General features: G+C 62.2%; 2 protein-coding genes across 2 annotated transcripts; one reads left to right on the top strand and one right to left on the bottom strand.

Moving 5' to 3' along the window:
* Positions 1 to 323: 323 nt before the first annotated feature.
* RAI1 (retinoic acid induced 1) lies at positions 324 to 7,542 on the top strand (the record flags this gene model as incomplete). Its single annotated transcript, XM_079543112.1, has 4 exons — positions 324 to 5,849; positions 6,710 to 6,803; positions 7,067 to 7,116; positions 7,528 to 7,542. The coding sequence occupies 4 exons, from the start codon at positions 324 to 326 to the stop codon at positions 7,540 to 7,542; spliced, it is 5,685 nt and encodes a 1,894-aa protein (XP_079399238.1).
* A 2,832-nt stretch (positions 7,543 to 10,374) lies between these two features.
* SREBF1 (sterol regulatory element binding transcription factor 1) lies at positions 10,375 to 19,917 on the bottom strand (the record flags this gene model as incomplete). Its single annotated transcript, XM_079543026.1, has 19 exons — positions 10,375 to 10,598; positions 10,855 to 10,966; positions 11,116 to 11,301; positions 11,560 to 11,722; positions 11,833 to 11,965; positions 12,098 to 12,207; positions 12,292 to 12,400; positions 12,476 to 12,644; positions 12,919 to 13,085; positions 13,165 to 13,426; positions 13,829 to 14,013; positions 14,410 to 14,614; positions 15,239 to 15,450; positions 15,529 to 15,643; positions 15,727 to 15,945; positions 16,063 to 16,197; positions 16,277 to 16,440; positions 16,534 to 16,911; positions 19,818 to 19,917. 19 exons carry the CDS (start codon positions 19,915 to 19,917, stop codon positions 10,375 to 10,377), a joined length of 3,348 nt encoding a protein of 1,115 aa, XP_079399152.1.
* Between the last annotated feature and the right edge of the window lie 5,590 nt (positions 19,918 to 25,507).

The following is a 25,507-nucleotide window of genomic DNA, read 5'->3' as shown; positions in this document are numbered from 1 at the left end:
AAGCGATGGGAGGTGGCACGGTGCAGGACAATGTCAAGCAATGCATTTCAAGGTGATGCAATGCATTGCAAAGTGATGCAATGCTGGGCGACGCGATGCCAGGCAAGGCAACGCAGGGTGTTGCAGTGCAGTGTTAGGTGCCACGGTCCCAGCAGCACGAGGGGAGGCCGTTGCAGCGAGGCCATGCCCTGGCAGCAGAGGTGATGCCTGCGGTGCCGCAGCTCAGTCCCCTCTGCACGCGGCCGCGCTCCCCGGCCCTCCACAGCGGCGCTGCTTCATTTGAATTCTCGCCTCTCTCTCTTCGCAGATAACAAGCCCGCGCCATGCAGTCCTTTCGAGAAAGGTGTGGTTTCCATGGCAACCAGCAGAGCTACCAGCCGACTTCACAAGATACATCACGCCTGGAGAATTACAGGCATCAAAGTCAGGCAGGGCCGAACTGCGAGCGGCAGAGGCTGGTGGCGAAGGAGTACTACAGTCAGCAGCAACTGCCATACGCGGGCTACGAGAACAGCGCCGCGGAGAAATACCACCGGGGAAACAAGCAATTAGCAGGGCAGCAGCTGCAAGGCAGGCCGGCCTTTTCCAATTACGCTGTGCAGGAGAACAGCCCCTACCCGGCGCGCTATTCGGGGGACGAGAGCCTGCAGGCGTGGGGCGGGCAGCCACCGGCGCTGCCCAAGTATGAGGACAGCCTGATGAAGAAGACGTCGCCGGCAGCGGGAGGGCGGCCGTACCACGAGCCGGCAGCGGCCCCGCTGCCCTTCCGGACTCACTTCCCACAGCAGCAGCAGCAGCAGCCGCCCGCGCTGCCCTACCCCAAGCTGCAGAGGCAGAAGCTGCCCAACGACGTCTCTTCGCCCATGCCCTTCTCGCAGAGCCCCCATTTTGGGCAGCACTCACAGTCCTTCCCCGCCTCCTCCACTTATTCCTCTGTGCCAGGGGGCAGCCAGCCGGCGCATTCCTACAAGAGCTGCACGGCACCTTCAGGGCAGCCGCCGCTGGAGCGGCCCCTGGGCAGCGCCGCCAGCCTCGCCCCTGGTCCCCGTGTGCCCAACCTGCACGGTTACCAGCCCAACCGCATCGGCTATGAGCAGCCCCCTCAGCCTCCCCCGCAGCCCCCGCCGCCACCGCAGCCCCCGCAGCCCCCGCAGCCTCCTCAGCCCCAACCTCAGCCCTTGCAGGGGAGGCATCACGCCCCAGAGAGCCTCCACTACCAAAACTTGGCCAAGTATCAGCATTACAACCAAGCGGGGCAGACCTACTGCCAGGGTGACGCACCGCCCGTCCGCACGCCGGAGCAGTACTACCAAACCTTCAGCCCCAGTGCCAGCCACTCGCCGGCACGCTCCGTCGGTCGCTCCCCGTCCTACAGCTCTACGCCATCCCCCCTGATGCCCAACCTGGAGAACTTTCAGTACAGCCAGCAGCCTCTCAATGCCGGCGCCTTCCCGGCCGGCATCACTGACCACAGCCATTTCATGCCGCTGCTCAACCCCTCTCCCACTGACGGGACGAGCCCGGATGCTCAATCTGGGAATTGCAAGAATTTGCCGAAGGAGAAACTGCCTGAAAACCTTCTGTCAGACCTGAGCCTGCAGAGCCTGACGGCGCTCACCTCCCAGGTGGAGAACATCTCCAACACCGTCCAGCAGCTGCTGCTTTCCAAATCAGCTGTGCCCCAGAAAAAGGGCATCAAGACCCCAGCGAGGACCCCTGAGCAACTCAAGGGGCAGCACTGCAGCCCAGAGAGCAGCACGTACTCCGCAGAGCAGGTTGGGACCCCGCTGTCGGACCCACTCAGCACCCCGCAGTCCGTCCACGCCGAAACACAGGACGCTGACTATCTGAGCGGCTCGGAGGACCAGCTGGAGAGGAGCTTCCTGTACTGCAACCAGAACCGCAGCCCTGCCCGTGTCAACAGCAACTCCAAGGCAAAGCCCGAGTCGGTGTCCACGTGCTCTGTCACCTCCCCAGATGATATGTCCACCAAATCGGATGACTCCTTCCAGAGCATCCATGCCAGCCTGCCCCTGGAGTCTTTCACCAAGTATGTGACCAATGAGCGGGACTGTCCCCGGCTGCTGCTCAGTGCGCTGTCCCAGGAGGAGCTGGCCTCCGAGATCATCGTCCTGCAGGACGCCATCAATGAGAAGGAGGACAAAGCCTGGCCCAACTCACCCATGTTGAGCAAGGAGGCCACAAAATCCCCCTTCCAGCTGGAGAACCACCGGCCATGCCTGGACTCCATGGTGAAGGGCTCATGGCCCAGCCAGGGTGACTCCAGCACCCTCACTGAGCCCCTCAAGCTGGACAAGGCTTCGGGGGGCAGCACGGGGAAGGACTTTGGGGATGAGGTGTACGAGGGTCCCCAGGTGGAGTTTGCGGCCACCGAGACCAAGGACACACTTAAGGATGCGGGCCCATTGGCTTTCAACTCCAAGCCCAGCGTCCCAGCTGCTACTTCCAGTGCAGGGGCCTCCGGCTTCAGCTGCTATTCGAACACCACAGCCAACTCGGTGGGCTCTGAAAATGCCATGGAGCACTTTGAGTGGCCAGAGGAGAACCTGGGCGAGGCGTGCCTCAGGTGGAAGGAGCTGGGCTCAGGCCTGCAAGCCTCTGACCTCCCCAAAGGCCTCTTCCCCAGCAAAATGGGAGGGTCCTGCAAGGAGAAAAAAAATGCTTGTGGCTTGGACCTGTGCGATGGTGAGCAGCCGGACAAGAGTGAGACGACCCGGGACTTTGGCCAGCAGGCGATGGAGGAGGAAGAGGAGGAGACGCTGACCTACGATGAGGCCACGAAGGTGGACAGTGAGAGGTGGCTGCAGGACACGCGGCACTGCTGCACAGCTGGGGACTTCAGTGAGATCCCTATGATCTCATCACCGGAGCTGAAGGAGTCTGACCTGGAGGTGGAGGAGTACTCCTCACTCTGCGAGCTGGCGGGCACGGAGCAGAAGTCGGTGCCCTACGCTGCCTCACCTCCCAAGCCCCCAGAGATACCCGCCGTGCTGTCTGCCAGCGAGGTGCCCATGTCTGCCGAGGAGACCGTCAGCACGGTAGAGAAGGAGAGTTCTGTGCCCTCGGCGCGTCTCTCCGGTCAGTCCATCATCCTGCTGGGCCCGGCAGTGGGCACGGAGACCAAGGTGAAGAGCTGGTTCAAATCCTCCCTGCCCCACATCCAGCCTGAGGAGGAGAGTGGGGGAGTAGAGAAGTCCCACCCGGAAGCAGTAGACTCTGAACCTGTTTTGTCACTTGGGGTGAAGAAGCAACCGGCACCTGAAAATGCATTGGTGAAAACAGAGCCTGTCTCACGGGGCAAGAACCTCCGCAACAAAAGGATCCACTGCCGGCTGCCGGAGGAGGACAGTGCTGGCAATGCAGTGCCGAGCCCCTTCAGTGAGCTGCCAGCACTGTGCGTGGGGCCGGACGGACAAGGGGAGATGCTGAGCAAGAATGTGCACAGCCAGACGCCCAGGTTTGCAGCAGAGGGCTTGCCGGCACGCATGTGCACCCGCTCCTTCACCGCCCTCGCTGAGCCCCGTGCCCCGGCCCCGCTGGAGGGGCTGAAGGCACCGATGCACCAGGAGAAGATGGGCAAGAAGCCAGCATGTGGTGTGAAGCAGCGGGTGGCTTTCAAAGCTAGGAAGCGCAGCGGCCGGCCAGCCCCTAAGGTCATCCAGAGCGCCGGTGGTGATGCCACCATCACGGTGTCCAGCTTGGTGCCAGCTGAAGAGGTGGTGGGGCCGGGGCCGACGGATGGGGATGTGGCAGATGGTGGGGAGAGGGACCAGCGCTCGATGATCCTGCGCTCCCGGACGAAGACACAGGAGGTTTTCTACACAAAGAGGCGGCGGGGCAAGCGGGCGGCTGATGTTCGACTGAAGAACTGCAAAGCACCCAAAAAGCTCATCTCCAACAACCACCTCCCACCCGCCTTCAAGTTGACCCCCCCGGGCAGCCCCCACAAGGAGGGAAAGGTGGGCACGAGGATGAAGCTGCCCAAGGCGGGGCCAGGGGTGGGCGGCAAGATGTCAGAGCGGCCCCTGCACTCGCTGAAGAGGAAGTCCACCTTCATCTCCCCCATCCCTGCCAAGAAGAGGAACCTCGTCCTGCGCAGCAACAGCGGCGGCGTGAAGGAGGAGAAGCCAGAGGGTCCCCACAGCCTCTTCAAGAAGATGCCTGTGGCCAAGAAGGTGAAAGCAAAGCTGCCCCCCAAGAGCCCCGGCGAAGCCGTCCCCAAACCCCCGCCGGTGAAGGAGGCCCCCGACGTCTGTATCAAAATCACCTCGCGGGCAGCCTTCCAGGAGGCCACCAAGACCAAAGTGCTGCCTCCCCGCAAGGGCCGCGGCCTCAAGCTGGAGGCCATCGTGCAGAAGATCACCTCGCCCAACCTGAAGAAGTTCACCTGCAAAACGGCAGCGGCGGCGGCCACGGTGGCGGCCACCTACGGCACCTCGCTGAGCGTGGCGGGGACGGAGCGCGAGCGGGCGGTGAAGCACGGCGCTGTGGCCCCGGTGGTGGGTGATGCGCGGCTGCCCAAACTGGCGGCGGCACAGAAGGCACCCGCCGTGCCGCCGGCTGAGCAGTTGTGCCGGAACCCTCACGGCAGAGCGCTGAAGGGGAAACCGGGCAGCGGGAAGAAGCTCTCTGCCGACGGCTCGCAGAGCGAGGGCTGCGTGCAGGCTGCTGGGGCACAGCCTGGCTCGGCCATGGCGGCCAAGAACATGGCGCTGCTGCCCAAGAAGAGGAACCGTAAGGGCAAAGCGGCGGCGCTGGGCATGGCCAAGGCACCCCTCGGCCCCGCGCTGCCGCTGTCACCCTGTGAGCGTGCAGCCGGGCCGGGCGGTGGGGACGAGGGCAAGAAACCAAAGAGCGAGGAGAAGGAGGCGGCGGGCGGCGACGGGCCAATGGCGGGTGGGACGGCGCGGGGGGCAAAGCCACGGGCCAACCACGCCAACTACAACGGCTACTCCAAGCGGCAGCGCAAGCGTTTGGGTCATGGCAAAGCCAAAGCGGTGCCGGTGCGCTGCAAGAGCCGGGGCAAGCGGCGGCGGCCGGCCCAGCAAGCCCCACTGCCGGACCCCGCCGAGCCCGAGATCCGCCTCAAATACATCTCCTGCAAGAGGCTGCGGGCCGACAGCCGGGCCCCCCCCTTTGCTCCCTACGTCCACGTAGAGCGGCGCGGCGACTTCACCACCGCCTGCACCGTCATCAACTCGCCCGGCGACGAGGCCCGGCTGCAGCGGGGGCCCTCCGGCACCGTGCCCAGACCGCGGGCGGCCCTGCCGGCCTCCTCCGCCATGCATCTGGGGCCGGTGGTGTCCAAGGCGCTGAGCGCTGCCTGCTTGGTGTGCTGCCTGTGCCGCAGCCCCGCCAACTACAAGGACCTGGGCGACCTTTGCGGGCCCTACTACCCCGAGGACTGTCTGCCCAAAAAGAAGTCGCGGCTGAAGGAGAAAGCGCGGGCGGAGGGTGAGGAGGGCGGCACAGCGGAGAGGCCCCGCGGGGTGGCGGAGAGCAGCTGGGCAGCCGGCGGCAGGGCGGGCAGGCAGGAGGGTGCCGCGGAGCCGGGCAAGCCGAGCGTGCTGCGCTCCAGCCCCCGGGGTGTGTTCCGAAGGCTGCAGAGCTGCTACTGCTGTGACGAGAGGACAGAGGGCGAGGAGGCGGCCGAAAAGCCCCGGCGGCACGAATGTACCAAGGCCGAGTCCCCCCCGCAGCCCGAGCCGGCGGGCGACACGCAGGAGCACTGGCTGCACGAGGCCTGTGCCGTATGGACCGCTGGGGTGTTCCTGGTGGCGGGGAAGCTCTACGGGCTGCAGGAGGCCGTCAAGGCGGCTGCCGACCTGGTAAGAGCTCGGCCGTCTGCCCCGCACGGGGTGGGCCCTGAATAATAGCAGAAGCAGCAGCAAAGCTGGGAGCAGCCTCTCCCGTGGCGTTCGCCATCCTCATTTAGCTGAAGCCATTTCTGTGGCTGCTCCCCGTTTCCAGCCCAGACCCCTCTGGCGCTACAGCCCCATAGCAACTGAAGGCTAATGGCGTGTTGCTGCGCAGCTGACGTGGCTGGGTGATAAGGGGTTAAAACGAATAGGGTTGGTCTGCAACATCCGGGCATTAGGAGTCACCGTGGGAGGCTGGGGCTGGCGTTCAGATGTGCAAACCCAGCTGGCTTCCCATGGGCTGCTGCCTCCCTGAGAGCTCCTGAGATCTCCTTCAGCCTTAGGAGCGTCTGTATGCTGTTCAATCATGCAGCAGCTCGCAGAGGGACAGATGCAGGGTGGGAGGTGGGAACGGGCGGCCTGATGCCGAGATGATGGGCAGCTGGAGACTGGGGAAGGTACAGCCCTGCCCTGCTCCTGGTGCAGAGGGAGAGGAGCATGAGAATGTCAGGAGAGCAAAATGGGGAGGAGGGAGACTGCCATGGAGACATGGGGTTTTGTGCCACGGCCATGCCAGCAGAGGCGGGGCCTGCAGCAAGCCCTTCCTGACCAGGTTTGGGGCTGGCTGCATCCATTCCATGACCACCAGGTAGAAATGCAGTGCCGGCCGGAGGCTGCAGCCCTCCCTGCTATGGCCCCCACCATGTCACTTCATCTCCATGCCTCCCATGTTGCCATAGGGGCTTCTTGCCTTTGTGCCAGGCTCTGATGGGATCTTTCTATCTCTGCCTCTCTCCCACCCTGCTCTGGATTCCTGGCTGCGGTGAAAGAAGTGCTCAAGCTGCCAGCAAGCAGGAGCCACCGTGGGCTGCTGCCAGAAGGGGTGCTCCCACACCTACCACTACGCGTGTGCCGTCGACACAGGTGAGCCCAGGCACTGGGATTGGGATGCGGGGACCCCCCTGCTTCCTCTGACCCTGCTGATGGCAGAGCTGGGTGGTCTGGGGGCTCTGCACGAATGGTGATGATCTCTGTAGTCTGTGTCCCAAATTTGGCCAATTTCAGCTAAACCCTTCCTGCAAGCGGTGTGGCTCCTCTGGATGTGGCAGGGAGGATGCTGTGTCCTTGCTGCCCAAAGACAGCTGGTGGTAGGGGCTGCCCTCACATGCCCTCTCTTTTCCCTACAGGTTGCTTATTAACTGAAGAGAGCTTCTCTCTGAGATGTCCCAAACATAAGGTAAGCCCAGAGCCCTCGTGTCCCAAATGTCTCCAGCCCCTGAGGGAGGTAGATCTGCTTTCAGACCATGTCACCATGTCCACCAGGACATCCCACTCCCCAGCACAGCTACTCCCAGTTTCAGCCTCCGTGGTCATCATAGAGTCGTTACTTCCTGGGGGACACCAGGCATCCATGTGACCCTTGAAGCTGTGACAAGTGGGGGCTGCACTCCTACCTCCTCTTGACAGACTGTGGGGTTGTGTCCCCTTAAGATGGAGCAGGGAGAGTGTTGATTTAACCTGTGCTACAACCACACCCTCAGTCCTAATAGGCACATCCCCATCAGCTGGGGACAGAGGGGCATCCCCCCTACCCCCCCACGTGCCTTGTGTCTTGCCTCCTGCTAACACTCCATCCTTGTCCCCACAGAGACAGCCGGTGTAGCAGCACGGGAGGTGCATGGCCCCCGCCACCAGCGAGGGACCCGCAGGGGGGTGGCAGTGCCACCATCCCCATCTCGGAGCCATCGGGGGTCACCGGAGGAGTGTGGCCCCTGGGGTGGGCACAGCGCTGCCGGCCGCCCCCCTGCCTCTCTCCCCAGAGCCCCTCTGAGTGGGCAGAGCCCCTGGGGTGTCAGAACGGGGCCGGGGGCACGGAGCCCCCCAGTGCGGCGTGACGGGGTCACCAGCAGTGCTGACACCCGGCACGGCGAACGCAGAGACTCTGCTCCAGGACTATGTGAGCTGCACAGGGGTGGGATAGGGTGGGGGTTGGGGGGCGTGGGGAGGGAGCTGGGGGGGAGGGGGGGGGCCGTGTACGAGGGGGTCCCTGCGATGTTGTCTTACTCTGGGGCCGCCGGACACCCACGTGGGTTCCGGGTCTCCATATCTCACACTGATCTGATCTGAGATGTTGCCTTCAGCAAACCTCATGGTGTCTGTCTGTATATACGTGCGCGATGGAGAAAAGAAAAAGGAAAAAAAAAAAAAACAACAAAAAAAAACACTAGAAAAAAAGAAAAAAGAAAAAAAAGAAAAAAGAAAAAAACCCAACCCCCAACGGCCTGCTGTTTGAACCACTTTGCTTTTTCCGTTTCATTCTTCCATCCTTGCCATGCACAGCGTCTCTGCAATGGAGACAGCACTGTGCCACTGCTGTGCCAGTGGCCGTGACCCCAGTGGGGCTGGTGGGCACTCAGTGGGCTCCCCCAGCCCTGATTCCTCCCTCCAGCCTTGTCCCATGGCACCCACCTCCCTGTGCTCCGTGGGGTGGTGCTGGGCAGGGGATGCACAGTCCCCAGAAGCCCCCCCTCTTCTGCTCTGCCCTGCCAGCACCTCCTCAGCTCTTCTGCTTGCTGGGGACGGGCTTTGCTCCCCATGCTTGTGCTTTAAACCCTTCGGCACTGGGTGCAAACCCCGTGGCTCTGGGCGCAAATCCAGAGTCTTGGCCTGGTGCAGGCAGCTGCGAGCAACCCAGAAGCAGCTCCTGATGGGCAGCATTGGTGTCTGCCAGGGAGAGCAGCAGTTCAGCCCCACAGGGACAGACACAGGACAGAGGAATGCAGGAGTTGCTTCTCTCTTGCATGGCCAGGCTCGCTTGGCTTCAGCTTTGCCTCTCTTCCCAGCTGCTTCAGTGGGGCCGGGGGCTGCCAAGGGCGCATTAACCCCAGCCCCCCCTACAAATGGAGGCAAAGCATCCTGCAAGCCCTATGTTCCCCGCCCTGTGCCCCACCATCACACCCTCCAGGTTTGCTGGCCAAGAAATGTCTGTTGTTTCAGCAGCTCGCCTCGGACACGGGAGAGAAAAGTCACACGAAAGAGGACGAAAGGAAAAAGAGAATAAAAGGAATTAATAAAAAAAATAATAATCCCAGTGTCCCTGGCAGCGCTGCCTGAAATCTGGCTATTTTTAGTGACATCTTGTACATATGACTGTAAAATGGTAAACCGTGTGTATTATATATTGCCTCATTATATAGTGTATATATATGTATACATATACATATATATAATATATATGAAGACTGTAAATGTTAAGACTAGTGTTCTTATTAGTATATTGCTTCACACTGAAGATTGTGTGTAACAAGCTGTTTCTAAAAGATGTTTATTTTCCTTAAGAGTAAAAAACAGGTCATTGCATTCAGAGCGTCAATAAAGATACAACGATTGTTTTGGAAGTACTCTGCGCCCTGCTCGTGGCCTGTGTTCCTCCTGCGGGCGGATGGCCAAGCGTCCCTTTGTCCCCAGGACCAAAGGTCTCATTGTGAGCTTGGGGACACAAACATGGGGTTGAGGTACATGGGGAGGTCTTGTGAATGGAGGGTGCATTTGGGGTCCCTCTGGCAGCCAGTGTCCCCATCCCTGCCACCCTTGACCCCCCCCATCCTGTGTAGCCTCACGCTGAGAAGGCAGGACCCGTAGGTTATGCTCTGTGCCCCCCTCCATGTGTCAGACCCTGCGCCCCCAGTCCAGCACACGACAGTATAAATAATTGGCTTTAATTCACTGTACAAAACTCTGCAACTATGAAAATACCGTTTAAAAAGGCAAGGGGGGAAGTGGGAGGGGATAAGGGTGAAGTGGGGCACAGCAGGGAGCTATATACAAAGTAGGGGCACAGCAAGGGGATGGGGGCACCCACCAGTCCTCCACATCCCAACCCAGAGCCACCCCTTCTCCCAAAGCGCGTGGGGTTGGGGCTGCAGGGGGGGGCACAGCTCCTAATGGGGGGAACGGGCAGTGCTGGGGGAGGGCAGGGGGGGGCCCCTCTTTCCTACCACGGGCACCTTATGGTGCCATCTTAGCTGCCACCGCGGGGCAAACCGTCCCGCTCTCCCCTAGTGGGGACAGTGCTGAGGTGCGTCCTCCCCCCCAGCCCCGTGCTGTGGGACCCACGGGGAGGAGCAGGGACACGCAGCAGACCGGGGTGAGGAAGGCCCCAGCCTTGCGCTGGGGTTTTGTAGGGGGGTGGCGGGCACTGGGAGGAGGAACCCCAGTGCCGTGCAATACTGTGACAATGTCACTAGAGGTCCCCACGTCCCGTCACCCAACTGCGCCGACCACCGGGACAGCCAGCAGGGTGCCCACGCTGGGATGTGCCCCCAGCACCCACAGCGGATGGCGACACGGGACGTCACCCCGCCGCTCCCATCCGTCACCTTAAGAACTGCACCCTGACACCATCTCACAGAGAGGGGGACACCGAGACACGCACGTCCCCACCACGCGTATGGCACGAGGGGGGGGGCAGGTGGCACGTGCCCACATCCCCCCTCTAACCCGAGGTGACGGTGGTGCCGCTGCCCAGCTTGATGATCATCTGCTGGCAGTCGTGCAGTGTCCGCCTGTCCCCCAGCTTCTCCAGCGTACGGGTGGCCTCAGCCAACATCCCCACGCGCTGCCCAGGGGCCGAGAGGAAGCTGGGGGGCAGGTAGCAGCAGGCCAGCAGCAGTGCTTCGGCGTGCTCCCGCGGCGTGGGGTGGCTCTCCGGCTCGCCGGCTGCGGGGACAGAGAGAAGGGACGGGCACTGAGCATTCCCTGTGTGCTGTGCTAGATGTGGCACTTGGGGACACGGGTCAGTGGGCACGGTGGAGATGGGTTGGCAGTTGGATTTGATGATCATAGGTCTTTCTCAACCTAAGTGATCCTGTGAGTCTATTTTCCCACCCCAGAATGGATCCCTTGCCAAAACTATCCCCACCCCCCAGCCCTATGGGGGTGCAACTGCCAGGGTGCCCCCGCCCCCCTCACCCACCTGCCTTGCTGCCCTGCACCCCTCTCCTCCGCAGGCTGCGGTCCAGCAGCTGGTGGGTACGAGTGGGACTGGCACGGGCCATCAGCCTGGCGGTGGCTTCATGCAGGAACACCTGGAAAGGGAAAGATGGGATGGGATGGGATGGGATGGGATGGGATGGGATGGGATGGGATGGGATGGGATGGGATGGGATGGGATGGGGAAGGTTGGTAGGGGTGCACTGTGCACAGGAGGGAGCCAGGAGGTTGGAGGGAGGCTCACCCTTCGCATGGCAGGCCGCAGGGTCTGTGCCAGGCGCCGCAGGCTGCTGAGGTCCTGCTGGAAGCCACGGAGCTCCAGAGCAGATGCCTGGTAGGTGCCACGCAGCTGCTGGCTGGCACTCATCTGCTGCTGCCACAGGTTGGTGCGGGTGACCAGGAGCAGGTCGCACAGTAGGAGCTGCACCGCCTGTGGGAGGGGGAGAAAGATAGGGAGGAGTGGGTGAGCAGAGGGTGGGTGGAAGGATGGGGCACACAGCCAAGGCCCTCGCGGGCAGGCGGGCGCTGTGCGGGACCCCCGCCGGGCTGCATGGCAGGGGCATTGCACTCCCAGTCTGACACATGCAATGCAACTACAATGCACCCCCACGAGGGCCGGGGACGCCTCCTGCGAGGGCCGGGCACTCCCCCAGGGCTGGGCTGTTTCTTGTCCCCTCCCTGACCTCACCTTGTCGATGGTGCACTTGGGGGGGCTGCAGAGCTCCAGGCTCTCCCGCAGGCAGCTGCTGGCCTTCTCACAGTGGTTCAGGCTGGCCTGGCTGCCGTCCTGTTTGTTCAGCATGGCCCGGACCGCCTTGAAGGAGTGCAGTGCAGCACGGGGAAGGGGCTTCCTGCACGGGGACAGCGGGTGCCCATCAACATGTGTTGCACCAAATCACCCCAAAAAGGAACATATATGAGGAGTTGTTGCCCACCCGTCCCCACTGCCCCCAGCACTCACTCAGAGCTCTGCAGTGCCCGGGGCATGGCTTCCACCAGCGGGTAGAGCCGCTCAGCCCCCTCCTCATCACCCTTCAGCCAGTGAATGACCGTGCTGATGAGAGACGCCCACCATTTGGACACAGGATCGGTGCCTGTGGGATGGGAGGGACGGAAGCACAGAACCTTAGGGGTTTGTTGGAAGGGACTTCTGAAGACCATCCAACCCAACGGGATGGAGCCGGTTCTGAGGGGGAAGCCGCTGAGGTGTGGGATGTTGGCCTCACCTGTCACTGCTGCCAGGCCAGAGCTGATGGAGGGCGTGGGGCCGGGCATGCTGCTGGCATGGGAGCAGCCATTGAGCAGCTGAAGGTACTCCAGCGCATCCGAAAAGCGCCTTCTGGCAGAAGGGACATGAGTGGGGTTGGCCCCACTGCAAGCAGAGGGAAGGGACACCCCATGGTATCCATCCCACACTCACCCCTCTCCCTGGGCAGCAGGACGGCCAGGTTCGGGCACGGCCACGCAGTACAGCGCCTTCTCCAGGAGGTGCTCACGGAAGAGCTGGGTCACCTGCGCCAACGGGTCCACTGCGGCACAGAGCGGCCATCAGCCCCCATCCCACCATCAGCCACAAAATGGGGCTCTGGGGCTCTGGGGGGTACCTGGGTCACCAGCAGAGCTGTAGATGGTCTCTCTCGGGACGCCCTTGACGGCCCAGTCCCCGTCCACGAAGAAGCGGTGACCCAACGGGTGGCAGAGCCACTGCATGGCGGGGGGCACAGCCCCACCATGGGACAGAGCCACACGGCGGGCACTGCAGAGGAAGGGGCGCTGCAGGGAGAGCAGGGGTCAGCGGGGCCCGGGAGGGCAGGGGGACATGCAGCATTGGGCTACAGGGATGGGGCCAGGGACATTGATCCCATGGAGGCTGAGGGGGGCAGGAAGTTGGGCTGCTGGGGGGTGGAAAGGCAGGGGTAAGAGGCCACAATATTGGGCCCTACTGTGGGTTACCTCCTAAGGTGGGTATGGAGGATGCGGCACCGGGTCCTGCAAAGAGGACACCAGGAAGGGGACAGAGGGGACACGAAGGCGGTGACAGACTCACAGCCAGGAAATGGAAGCAGCGATGCAGGCTGGCCTTGATGCGCAGCGCGGCCGCCACGTAGATCTCAGCCAGCGCAGCCACCGAGACGGCGTCGCCGGCGCACTCGGCCAAGTTGACGGCACTGAGCGCCAGGTTGATGGCCAGCAGGTGCCCCCCGGCCTGCTTCCCTGCGGGGACACGGGGCAGCGCGGGAGTCAGCAGAGTCCCCCGCTCCTCCCCACGGGTGCTGTGGGGCACGGGACCTACCGGCCAGGTGCAGCTGGTGCAGGCGGTGGTAGGCCATGGCTGCGTTGCGGGCGCTCTGTCGGACGTGGGCGCGGGGCGGGGGATCTGGGCGCAGCCCCCCAGCGCGGGCAGCCAGCCAGCGGCCCACCCAGAGGCGCTGGAGCAGGTGGCGGAGCAGGCTCCACAGCAGGCTGCAGGCCAGGTCCCCGTGGGAGGCGGGCAGCGGGCGGCCCAGGGCCCCCAGCGCCGTGCGGAGGTGCTGGGCGCCCTGCGCGAAATCCCCCTGGGCCAAGAGAGAGCCGTCAGTGGGAGGAGCCAGGGGGGAAGGGGTGGCGCTGGGGGCGCGGTCAAGCGCGGGTGCGGCCAATGGGAGGCGGAGGGCTATTTGCATGCGCGCGGCCTGTGGGCGTGGCCAGGATACGGGCGGCCAATGAGGGGGCGGTGCGATGCGAGGGGGCGTGGTCAATGGGAGAGCGGGGCGTTGGGGAAAGTGAATGGGGGCAGGGAGGAGGGGCGTGGCCTGTGGGCGGGGCTACAAGTGCCGTGGGTCAGAGCCGGCTGGGTTAACCGGAGATGGGGCAGGCTCAGGCCGGGGGGCGAAGCTAGCCTATGTGGAAGGGTGGGGGTCTGGGAAGAGGCTGGGGGCTCGGAGCGTGCTGATCATAGAGCAGCAGGCGGTGCTCACCCGGTCCAGGTCCAGGTCCGCCTGCCGGCGGTGCCGCCAGAAGAGGACAGAGGATTCGGAGTGTGGAGGGGTGACCGGCTCCCCATAGACGAAGAGCCGCACCACTGCCCCCAGCACCAGAGCCACGTTCAGCCCCCAGAACACCAGCGTGGGCCACAGCCACTGTGACCATCCCCACGGCTCCTCTGTGTGCAGGGACGGAGGATCAGCACCGCCCCAACGTTCTCCACCCCAATGGCCTCCACCCCATCCCACCTCAACAACCCCACCTTGATGGGCTCCACCCCAGCTGCCTCATCCCACACAGCCTGTACCACACACACACCCCAACATCGTGCCCCCACCACGGTCTTCATTCCAACAACCTCCAGCCCATGCTCAACCCAATGGCGGCCATACAAATACTCTTTATGCCATGCCTTCCCCGACAGCCTCCATCCTACATCTATCTTCAAAGCCTCCAACCCAATGGCTTTTACTTCTCCACATCTACCCCAACGACCTCCACTGCAATGTCCTGCAACCTGTTCCAGCCCAAAAGGTCTCCAACCCAAAGGCCTCCACCCCATGCCTGCGCTTACCTGCAGTGCCAGACTCAGCCATGATGCTTCTTCCAGGACCAGCAGTACCCAGGTTCCCAGATGGTGCCGGAGCACTGGAGCCGCGGAGCAGAGAGGCCAAGGGGTTGAAGGAGAGGCAGAGGAAGACGAAGGCACAGAGGGCCATTCGGGAGCGGTCCAGCATGCCCTGACTGCCAGGTGAGGGTGGTGGGTGCTCCTGCTTCACCTGTGGGGGAAAGCTGCCATGAGCCATGGGCACAGACATGTCCTGGATATGAACACATGGACACGAAGCATGGTGATAGAAGCACGCAATACAGGGCATGGAATACAGAGTATGGGTATGCGTTCCAGGACACAGACAGAACGTGGGGTATAAGGCATGGATATAGGGCAGAGAGCATGGACAATGCACAGTATTCAGGTCATGGATATGGGCGTGGGTATTAACATGGACATGGGAGTGAGTGGCAGTGCAAGTATGGACGTGAGTATGGGACTGAGGGCATGGGTATGGAACAGAGCACAGACAGGACACAGAGCATACAGGGCATGGGGTACAGGACAACGTATGACACGCTCATGGACAGGGCACGGGGATGGATATTGGTACTGGGTTACAAGTATGAACAGGATATGAGCATGGGATATGATGATGTGGCACAGGCACGGGGTGCAGGCCGTGGGGTACAGGGCATGTGCGTGGGGTAGGTAACAAGGACATTGCATCACTGATGCTCCCCACATCCTCCCCTCCCCATTCAATTCAGTCCTGAATTGAATGAGGAGCAACCTAAGTGATCTCCTTCTCCCACACTCGGCTATTGCCCCCCCCAGCACACCCCCACACCTTGCTGTGGTTGCAGAGAGGGCTGTCAGGCTCCGAGTCACTGCTGCTGTTGCTGCTGCCCCCGCTGAGCGAGAGCGGGCTGCCGCGGGATGGGGAGCCCACATCCGAGGGCGGTGGGGTCAGCATCTCCATCACCTCCGCCTTCGCCACCTCCATGGGTGCCTCCGCCTTGGGGCCGGCACCGCAGGAGGCCACCAGGTCCTTGAGGGACTCTGTGGGGAGCGGGACAGGGTTTAGAGAGAGGGTGATCACCCCAAAACCCGCCCTCACCGTTCCAGCATGGCACTCACTGCTTTTCTGCATGGCCATCTTCAGGCTGAGGTTCTCCTGCTTCAGCTTCTGGTTGCTCTGCTGCAGGAAGCGGATGTACTCGATGGCCTTCCTCAGGATCGCTGACTTGTTGAGCTGTGAGGGGCAAAGGACAGCTCAGCCCCACGCGCGGCGCCTCCCCTGCCCTCCGCCCTCCCCATCCCCAGCACAGCCCCCACCTTGGCCTCGGTGCCCACCACCAGGTCCTTCAGCTCCACGATCTTGTCGTTGATGGAGGAGCGGTAGCGCTTCTCGATGGCGTTGTGCGCCGTCCGCTTCTCCCCTTTGCTCTGCAGCAGCGCTGCCTTCCCGCTGGGCGCCAGCCGGTTGATGGGCAGCTTCTCAGCATCCACCACCAGCGGCACCGTGGCCAGGATGGTGCCCCCACTCACCAGAGCCTACGGGATGGAGGTGGCATGGAAGGGGTCACCAAGCACCCCCACCCCAACCCAGGGTCGTGGCATAAAGCCCATTTGTATGTGAGCCACCAGGCTGAGTGTGGCTCGGTCACCTACCGGCACCTGCAGTGGAGCCGCGGTGCTGCTGGTGGCCAAAGAGGTGATGGAGGAAGTCTTGGCACTGCCAGCATCTGTCTTGACAGCCGTCAGCAGCAGGGAATCTGCCTTGATGAAGTGGGGCTGCAGCAGCACCTGGAGGGCCAAGGAGGGGTTCGTGGGGCTGCGATACAACCAAATGTCCCTTATAACTGCCCCCCTGCCCTGGGCTTACCGGCACCGGCTGGATCTGGGGTGACACAGGCTGGGTGGTGGCAGCGGGGCCGGGTGCCAGGAGCTGCTGCGGTGCCACGCTCTGTACGGGGCCAGGCAGTGCCACGGGCTGGGCTGGCTGTGGGGTGGGCAGGGGGCTCTGCGCAGCCCCCCCAGGCTGCACAGCTGAACATGGAGCAGAAGGCAGCATTACAGGACCCCCAAACCGACCCCCCCAACCCACAATTTACACACTCCCAATTCACCCCAAATCCTCACCAGGGAAGCTGTGCTGGCTCTGGAAGCCCACCATGGGTTGGGAGCTGAACTGCCCAGGGGATGCGGGAACGAAGCTGGAGGCCAGCATTACACTGGGCTGGGGCTGGCTGCTGGGCACGGCCACAGGTTCTTCCTTCACCCCCGGTGCTGCTGGGGGTCCGGGGGCTGGTAGGAGTGGGGCGGGTGACTGTGGGGTGAACGTTGACAGCACGGGGGGGGCTGGGAACACATTGCCGGTGGGTGATGGCTTGCTGGGCCCCAGGTAACTGGTGGGGGCTGGGGGGAGCCCCGGGGACACTGTGCTGTCAGGGGCAGAAAACGGCACATCGAACAGCCCCGAAAAGTCATTGTCTGGTGTGTTGATCAGCTGCAGCATGTCTGAAAAAAAACAGCCCCCCCCAGAACTGGTCAGTAGCAGCCCTAAACATCAAGGGGGGCCTCAAAGCCATGGGGGTCTCCAGCCCCACACTGCTCGCCCCTGCCCAGAGATGTGGGAACCCAGAGAAGCACCATGCCAACCCCAGAGGCAGTGGGGCTGATCTCAGCCTGCTCCAGGGAAGCAAAATGGGGAGATATCACGTTGTGCCAGCTCATTCATTAGAAACTAGACACCAAAACCTTGACAACCCTAAAAAAGCCCCTGTATCAAGGGCTGAGGAGCTGGGGCTGGGATAGGGAGGTGGCACATCCAGATTGCATCAAACCCCCCCAACCCCAGTGCCACGTGCTGCCCCACTCACCCCCAGGTGGGCAAAACAAAGGGTTAACCAGCACCGAGCCTGGAGGTCTGCCCTGCGCACCGGAGCCCTGGGGACATCCCACAAACACACCCCAACACATCAAAGTGTTCTGAGGAGCCCCCATAGAGTGACCCCCATTTGGGAGCACCCCCACCTGAACGCACCGCGGTACCCAGAGATGCCGCCACCAAAGTGACCCACGAGTGCCCCCAACCCCCCAGATGCGCACCCCAAAGTGACCCAGGGGCGCCCCACGCACCGGGCAGAGCAGGAGGAGGAGCGGGGCTATCTTGCAGCACGCAGCCCATGAGATCCCCCATGGCGGCGGCTCAGCCGTGTGCCGAAGGCGGCAGGCTATTTTCAAACCATTTTTCTCGCCTCCTCCCCGCTGCCGCCCGCGCCAGGCCTGGAGCAGAGCCGGCCATGGGGTGATGCGACTCCGCCAATCGCTGCCTGCGCGCCCGCCGGCCGCCCCCAGGCAGCCCCAAGGTGAGCACAGCGGGTCACTCGCGGGCACCCAGCCGAGGGTTACTCCAGGTCAGGCAGCGTTAACTCCTTCACTGCGTGTCCCGACGCCCCACAGAGATGCCGGCACCCCCCCGTGCATGAAGGGGGGCCCAGCTCGGGACAGCCCCAGCCTCACTGGGCGTTTGTATCCCACGGAACACCCCCGGCCCTGGGACGCTGCCCCCACCGCATTGCTCTGGGGGACCCCACAGGGCAGAGCACATACTTTAATGGGGACCTTCTCTGCGGTGTCAGCGGGACCCAACCGTGTCACCAGTGAGGGCACGGGGATGAGGGGCACCCAGGGACAGTGGCAAACCCACAGTAGGTGAGGGCGCTGTAGGGCACTTATGGTCATGGTACAAATCCCTGTTGGTTTCCCTCCTCCCTCGCCCCACGCATGGCCCCACAGGGCTCCTCGAGCTCCTTCCACCCCACACGTGGGCCATAAACACATGGGGATGGGGACACGTACAGACCCTGGGATCGTGCTCAGAGTGGAAGCGTTTATACAAGTGCCCGTCAGCAAAAGCCCTCCCTGTAAATAGCAGCAGCACACCCAGCCCCTCTCCATTTGGAGATCACGGGGCCAGGGAAACGCTCCCAGAGGGACACCCTGATCCCACCTGCCCATCCCTCTGCTCCCTACAGCTTATGGTCAAAGAGCAGGGGCCACCGTGATCCGGGGCACGGTCTCAGCCCTGGTTCGTGTCCAAGGAGGGCAGAGGGGACGCCAGCGCGGCTCTGGGACGCAACACTTCGCAGGCAAAGTCCTCCCGTGCACAGGTGCAGCAGGATGCGCTGCTTCCCCTCCAGCGTGCCAACGAGTTAAAGTTCACCCCGTGGCTCGGTTGGGTTCAGCTCCAGCTTCGGCTGCCGGAGGAGAAGGGGCTCCCAGCACCGACCCCACAAAGCGCCCGTGAGCCCTGCGGGATGCTCGGGGGCTCTGCCAGCCCCGTCCCCGCCCCGCTGCGTGTTCCACCGGCTCTGCCGGTCTGTGCCGGGACGCCTCAGGGCCCCGAAGCGCACCGAGCCCGGGCGGAACGGCACCACGTGCTGCCTGGTGCAGGCTGGCTGCGTGCCCGATGCCGGGATGGGCTGGGAGCTGCGGAGAGGGTCCCGTTGGTGGCGTGACTGGGTCCTACCGGCACCAGAAAAAGCGTCTCATTGGTACCAGGGAGCGGGTCACCCTCGGTGCTACGATTGGGTCCCACTGGCACTGGGAATCGGGTCCCCATTGGTGGCATGACTGGGTCCTGTTGGCACTGGGGATCGGGTCTACCTTGGATCCCACTGGTTTCGGAAAGAGTCCCCTTTTGGTGGCACGATGGGGTCCCACTGACATCGGGGAGCGGGTTCCTATTGGTGGCACGCTTGTGTCCAATGGGCGCCGTCCCCATCCCGCAGAGCCCCCCAGGAAGCAGCCACGGCACCGAGCGGCTCCGAGAGCCCCACGGTGACCGGGAGCTGCGGTGCAGGTGGGTGCCGTGGGCTCCAGAGCCGGGGACGCCCCGCGGAGCACCGCGCCCCGAGCCGCCCCACCCCCACCCACCGCCCGACGGCGCGGGGGAAGCCAGGAGGAACGACCGAGAGTAACCCCGGCGGTGACGTCACGGAGGGGCGGGGCTGGCGGCGACACAAGGCTGAGCGCTGGGGGAGGGGAGCCGTCCCGGGACCGAACCCGACGGCACCCGGCGTGCGACCCCCAGCCGTGCATACGGCACCCCAAAAGCCCATCACCCCCCCGGCACCATGCCGAGCACTGAGCTCCCCCGACCGAGCCACGGTTTTGCCGAGCGTGCACCGAGAGCGCGGGCCCCCCCCCGGCCCGGTTCTGCACCGGCTGCGCTCCGTCCCACCGACCGCGCACGGGCGGTTCGGTAACTGCACCCGGTCCCGCTGCGCCGCACCGACCGCCAGTATCACGCCGAGCCGACACCCCCGCGAGCACGCACGATTTCTCTGAGCAGCACCGACCCCGCCGCTCCGGTCCCGCTCCCCCTCCCCGCCCCGTCCCGGTCCCGGTTCGGTCCGCACCGTCGATGTCGCTGAGCAGCGCCGTGTCGATGTCGCTCGCCGCGCGGAGCTCCAGGGCCAGCCCCTCCAGGGTGGCATCGTCGAAGCTGAGAGCGCTCATCGCGGCGGCTCTCACGGGCAGCGGAACCTTTAGGACCGGGGGGGCCGCCTGAGCTGGGCCGGTCGCCGCATGATCCGGCGGAGGGACGGGGACGCGCGGCCGCACCGTGCCCCAACCTGCTGCCGGGCGGGGGGGGGCCCTGAGAGCGGCCGCCCCTCGTCCCGCCCCCCCTCGGGGTCCCCGCCCCCCCCCGGTAACACCGGGACCCGCTGCGGGAGCGCGCACTGGCGGGAGCGGGGAAAGGCAGCGCTGCGGGGTGGGTGCGGGGTGCCTGCGGCGTGTGCCGGCCCCGCGGTGCGGAGCTGTGTTAGGGAACTGCAGGTTGGGAGTAATGAGGTTTGAGGGTGCTGCGGTTTTAGGGAGCCGCGGTTTTAGGGTGATGACGTTTTAGGGCTCCTTCTGGGTTCATCCTCTTCCACCTTTTTGTTTCAGCCCGGGAAACAAAGCCCTGAAATTTGGCCCACCTCACCGAGGCTGCCCGTGGGTCAGATGGAGCTGGAGGAGCCCCGCACCGCTCCCCCACTGCGCCCCACTGTGCGTCGTAGGGACCCACGGAGCAGCACTGAGGCACGGGGCAGCGCCGCTCCCACATCCCCACCCGCAGCTGGAAGACGCCCCGTAACCCAACCCCCGGGAGCCCACGACGTGCCACGGGGCAGCTCGGGGGGCTGCGCGTTGCCCTCGAATATAAGACCGCTGGGGACCGCAGGGCAGCGGAGGGCAGCGGGACCCCAGGTGCGAGCGGGGGCACGGAACCCCAGAGGGGTTTGGGCATCGCTGAGCGGGGCCGGGGCGACGACCCACACCGCGCCACGCGGGAGGGGGAAGAAACGGCACCGACGCGACGCCGTTTTCCCGTTCCGCGCCTCCCCTGAAAACAGAAGGGCTGCGCCCCACGCCGCGCTCCCTCCGAAGAAACCGCAGCCCCCGCGGGGCGGTGCGCTCGGGGCCGCGCGGGGCGGGACTCCCCGGAATGACGGCCGGAGGGAAAACCCCGCCCGTAGAACCAGCGCGGCGCGGCCAATGAGCGCGGCGGGCGGAGTGGGGTGATCGCGCATCACGGCGCGGGGCTGCGTGACATCACGGCGGTCCTGCGAGGATCCACGTGGTGCTCGGCGTGCGGCCGCTGGGAGGGAACCGCCGCCGGGAAGAGACGGGCGGGATAACCGAGCGGGCGGGCGGGCGGCGAGCGTCGGGGCGATCGGGATCGGGACGCGCCGGGCTGCGGGCGGGGCGGCCCCGAAGCCCTCCGTCCTGCCGTGCGGCCCCTCCGTCACCCGGAGCCTCTTCTGCCCGTCAGTAGGGCCGTACGGAGGCGCGGAGGGCTCCTCCCTGCAGCTCGCGATGGAAGGACGCGGCGCGACACAACACCGCGACACAGCGCGCGCCTCCGGTCCACACCAGTAGTGCATTTATTGGAGTATCTCACATGCAGGAACCAAAGTAGAGATGATTTCTGGAACAGGTTAAACGATGGCAGATTAATACAGTTGTACCTTCCCTACGTGAATACAGCAACGTTTTAGTGTTGGGTTTCTTTTGCTTTATGGTTTGTTTCTCTTTACATCGTCGATCCCTTTACAGTTATGTCCCCCTTCTTTCCCTACCCCATTCCCAAACAAAAAAAATATCCAGTATCTTCAGTAAATAAATATTATCCACTTTTATCTGGAAAGCCTACGGCTGTAATATACAGAGAAGCTATTACACAGGTTACATTTGTAGGGTTAACGATAGCTCATAGGAACATGTACAGAACGAGGAGCCCGTACTCATAAAAACACAGAGCAGGTGGGAAGCTCGGCACGCAAACCCACTCACTGCTTCACCATTTCCATCCCACTATCTGTCCTGAGCTGTTTTTTTTTCCAGGGAAGGCTCAGCACGCCCTGCGGTCAGCACGGAGGAGGCAAACAAGGACAGGGATGGGGATGGAGGGAGCATCCCTGAGATGTCCCAGCAGCCTCAACAAGACAACGGGAGGCCATGAGACAGACAGGGCTGCTGCAGCTGTGTTTGCTCTGCACGTCCCGCATCCATGGCTACAAGCAGAGCACCGAGCAGAGGAGAGGAGCAGGCGGTGCTGCTGGGATGCTGGAGGAGCGCAGCTCTGGGTTCTGCTCGGGGATGGGACCCACAGCCCCCAGTCCAGGTCTGGACCCACCGCCCAGATCCGTTCTTCACCACTGGAGGGAAACATCTGTCTGCAGCCAGCTGTGCTCCTCCATCGGAAGGAGGAATCCGGATCCCAGAAAGCAAGCTGAACGCAGCCACACAGACAGAACACCCCACTGAGGCCCTGCTTCAGCTCAGGGTTGCACAACCGGCCCCAAACTGGCCTGCCCATCTGCACTGTGCGTCCCACAGCCTGTGGCTGGGCTAACGGGGAGGGCCCTGTGCACACTGGCTGTTCCCTTTACAAGACACCGTGTTGTTTTTACGAGCAGTTCTCCTCTGAGCCTCACCTAAACACCCTAAACGTCTGTACAGCACATTGCTACCTATCACACCTGCCAAAGGTGCAGCTGCAGTCTACACGTAACAGTTAAAAAAACCCAAAAGGATGTATTTAAATAGAAACCATTCATTTCTTACATCTCAGCACACGAGGGGTTAAAAGAAGAGGTTAAAACACACTGGAAAGAAGAAAAAAAAAACAACCCAAAACACTGACCAAATAAATACCTTAACCTAAACAGGGTTTGATTAGAACTCAGGAAGGACCCGGCAATAATTTAGTGTCACAGCATCACACTGCAGCTCTGCCTGCCCGGGGTTTCCCACTGAAGTGGCTCTGCCTGCAGCTCCATCCCTGTTCGAGGAGGGAAAGCGAAGGAAGAAATCCCGAGGTCGCTCTCCAATGCGAAAACCCCTCCCCCTTTCCCGATCGGTTTCCACTGCTCAGGTTTTCAGCAGACCGCAAGAGGAGGGAGAAGATGAGAGATCCTGATACAGGAATCTGTCCCATCTGTGCAGGCAGGCCGGGGCTGCACCCTGCACGCTTCCTGCCCGCCTTGCTCCAGCACAGCTCGCTCTGGGGTCCCTCCCCCAAAAGCCTCTCCACCACTGCCCCAGCTCAGCCCTCCCAAGGAAGGCACTGCCCTGGGGCTGCCCTGCTCCCTTCTGGTGGCACCCCGTGAGTAGGGCCCCAACTGCCCAGCAAAGAACTCGTGGGACCAAAGCACGCCTTACGGCGCTATGGGCACAGAATGCTGCGAGTTGTGCCAGCGCACGCTCCCTCAGCCTCAACCTTCTCGCTTCTCTACTTTGCTCTATTCATCACTGACAGCTCTGCAAGCTCTTCCAGATTCTCCCTAAAACGGGAAGGCCCAGGATAGGCTCAGCAGGAGCAGCAGGGTGAGCAGCTCCCCGCCGTGCTCAGGTGCTGGGGGTGAAGCTGGGACACTGCAGGGCTGTGCTAACAGCGCCGGTGCCGTCATTGCCACTCAGCATCACACGACCACGTCCCCATGCTGGAGCAATGCGATTATCTCCTGGGGCTTGGCAGGGAAGCTGGATTAACGTGCTTAGAATCACCTGATGTGGCCATTTACAGGGTCAATGCGTTTCAAGGATTTAGAAGAGAAAATCCACGCTTCAAACACCCACGGAGCTTTTTGCATTGACAGGAATACCAACAATTCATTCTGTGCAGGCGAGAGCGCTCAGGCGATCAGCAGACGCTCCCGAAATCAAAGCAGCGTCACGACAGAAGGATCCTCGGGTTTCTGGGAGCCGTGGCTGCAGCTGACGTGCTGCAGGAACTGGCAGCCATGTGCCTGGCAAGCAGCACCTGAGCACTGCGCTCACCCCGTGTCAGAGCAGCAGTGCATGCTGCTCCATCCTGGCACTGTGTTACAGCTACAGAGAAGACAAAACAGAGAGAGCTGGCCTGGGGTGGCCTGGAAATCCTGCACCAAACAGAGTTTCCCTCTGCAGATGAAATGTGACAGCTCCCAAAAAGCACCAGTGCTGTGATTCAGCCATTTGGGAAAAGACAGTGTGCATCACAGGCTGCCAAAGCGTGGTGTGCCTTGGAGAGCATCTGAGGAGCTGAAATTACCATGCCCAGATAAAAGCTGTCACTTTCCTTTCAGCTGTTTATAGCATGTCCTCTCAGTCTAGAACAGTGCCTGACGGAGCTCCACCCACACCAGCCTGACATATATCAGGCCAGAAGGAGCAGGCTGGGCAAGGCAAGGCCCAGGCGAGGGGTGTCCATCTGTAAGATGCTTCCCTGCCAGGCCAGGAGCTTCTCTCTGCCACGTTCCTCTCTCACTGTGATCCCACCACCCTGTGCCTCCGGGTTGCTCCCAGGGAACATGCTGGGCATGCAGACTGGGGGGAATGCAGCCCTCAAGGGCTGGGACAGACAAAAGGGCAGAGGTCTTGAAGGACGCTCCAGAAACGCTTGGGATTATGACCAGCACGGTCAAATCACCCAACATTCTCAGGCCTAGAAGAAAATGAGGGGTTTCGCCTCCAGCACAGGCATAGCCAGTCCCTCCACAATAACTCTGGGCATTCTCACAGACACCTCTGGCAGCTTTGCTGCCCTTCCCATCACAACTAGCACCGAGAGCCCTAACAGCTACGTCAGGGAATCCAGGAACCTCGGTTTGCACCCGGTCCATCATCAAGTCCCATCCATCTGCAAGGATGCTATTTACAACAGCTGAGACAAACGCAGAGCTCTACAGTCACTGAAGAAGGAATCTCAGGGAAGGAAAAAATAACCTCGCTATTTTAAAAGGCAAACACGCTAGAGAAAACCCTCCTGTGAGAATGCTCTCCCAAAGAGCAAAATGCTTCATTCGCTCACATTGCAGCATCCATTCAGCTCAGCGTTTTGCATTCCTGACAACTGCCAGAGCTACTGGACACGGCCAACAGACTGCTTTCAAATTAGAGCAAGCCCAGATAAAACACAAGGAAAAAAATACCCTGTGAGATTAAGAATATGAAGCGCTGCACAAAGTGGGGAAAAGCGACCGCCATATGGTACAGGGAGATGTGTGAGTGGGAGAGTAAAGGATTTTAACTTGTGAAGCACATGTTGAAAGGGGAACAGTTGTTCCTTGCTGTCGGATCCGACACGAAAGCCAATACATTAACATTTTATCTAAAAATAAAGACACGCTCCCCCTGCACATTCCAGCTCAGTCAATTACACGCTGATCGACAGAGCAGTCGACTTGGCAGGACCTGCCTACAGAAGAGGATGATCCCTATGCCAACTGAAGGGCAAGGCTGCTCTCTCCCCTCTGGGCTTTTGTTTCAACACAGTGTGATGCAGTCATGCATTCGAAAGGGGTTTTCAGCATCAAGAGCTGGTTTTGTGCAGCTGGGATAGGAAGGAGGGGATTAAGCGAGCGCTGGAAAATCGCGGTCTGGCAGGAAGAGTGTTGGACTTAAACAGAAAGAGCCGGCTTGTGGGGATGGATTGTTGGAGAGCGAGAGAAAGGGAAGAAGGAGAAGCAACCTATGAAACTGTGGGGAGGAAAGGGTTGTTGTTAGCCAAGTGCTGTGGGAGGACGAGGTGGCCATACAGCAACGCTCTCCTGCAGAGCACGGGGTGGGACTGCGAGCT

Source organism: Tetrao urogallus (assembly GCF_951394365.1).
Source record: "Tetrao urogallus genome assembly, chromosome: 15".
Taxonomy (NCBI): Eukaryota; Metazoa; Chordata; class Aves; order Galliformes; family Phasianidae; genus Tetrao; species Tetrao urogallus.
Note: the sequence above shows the minus strand (reverse complement) of the source record. Positions and strands in the feature narration are given on the sequence as shown.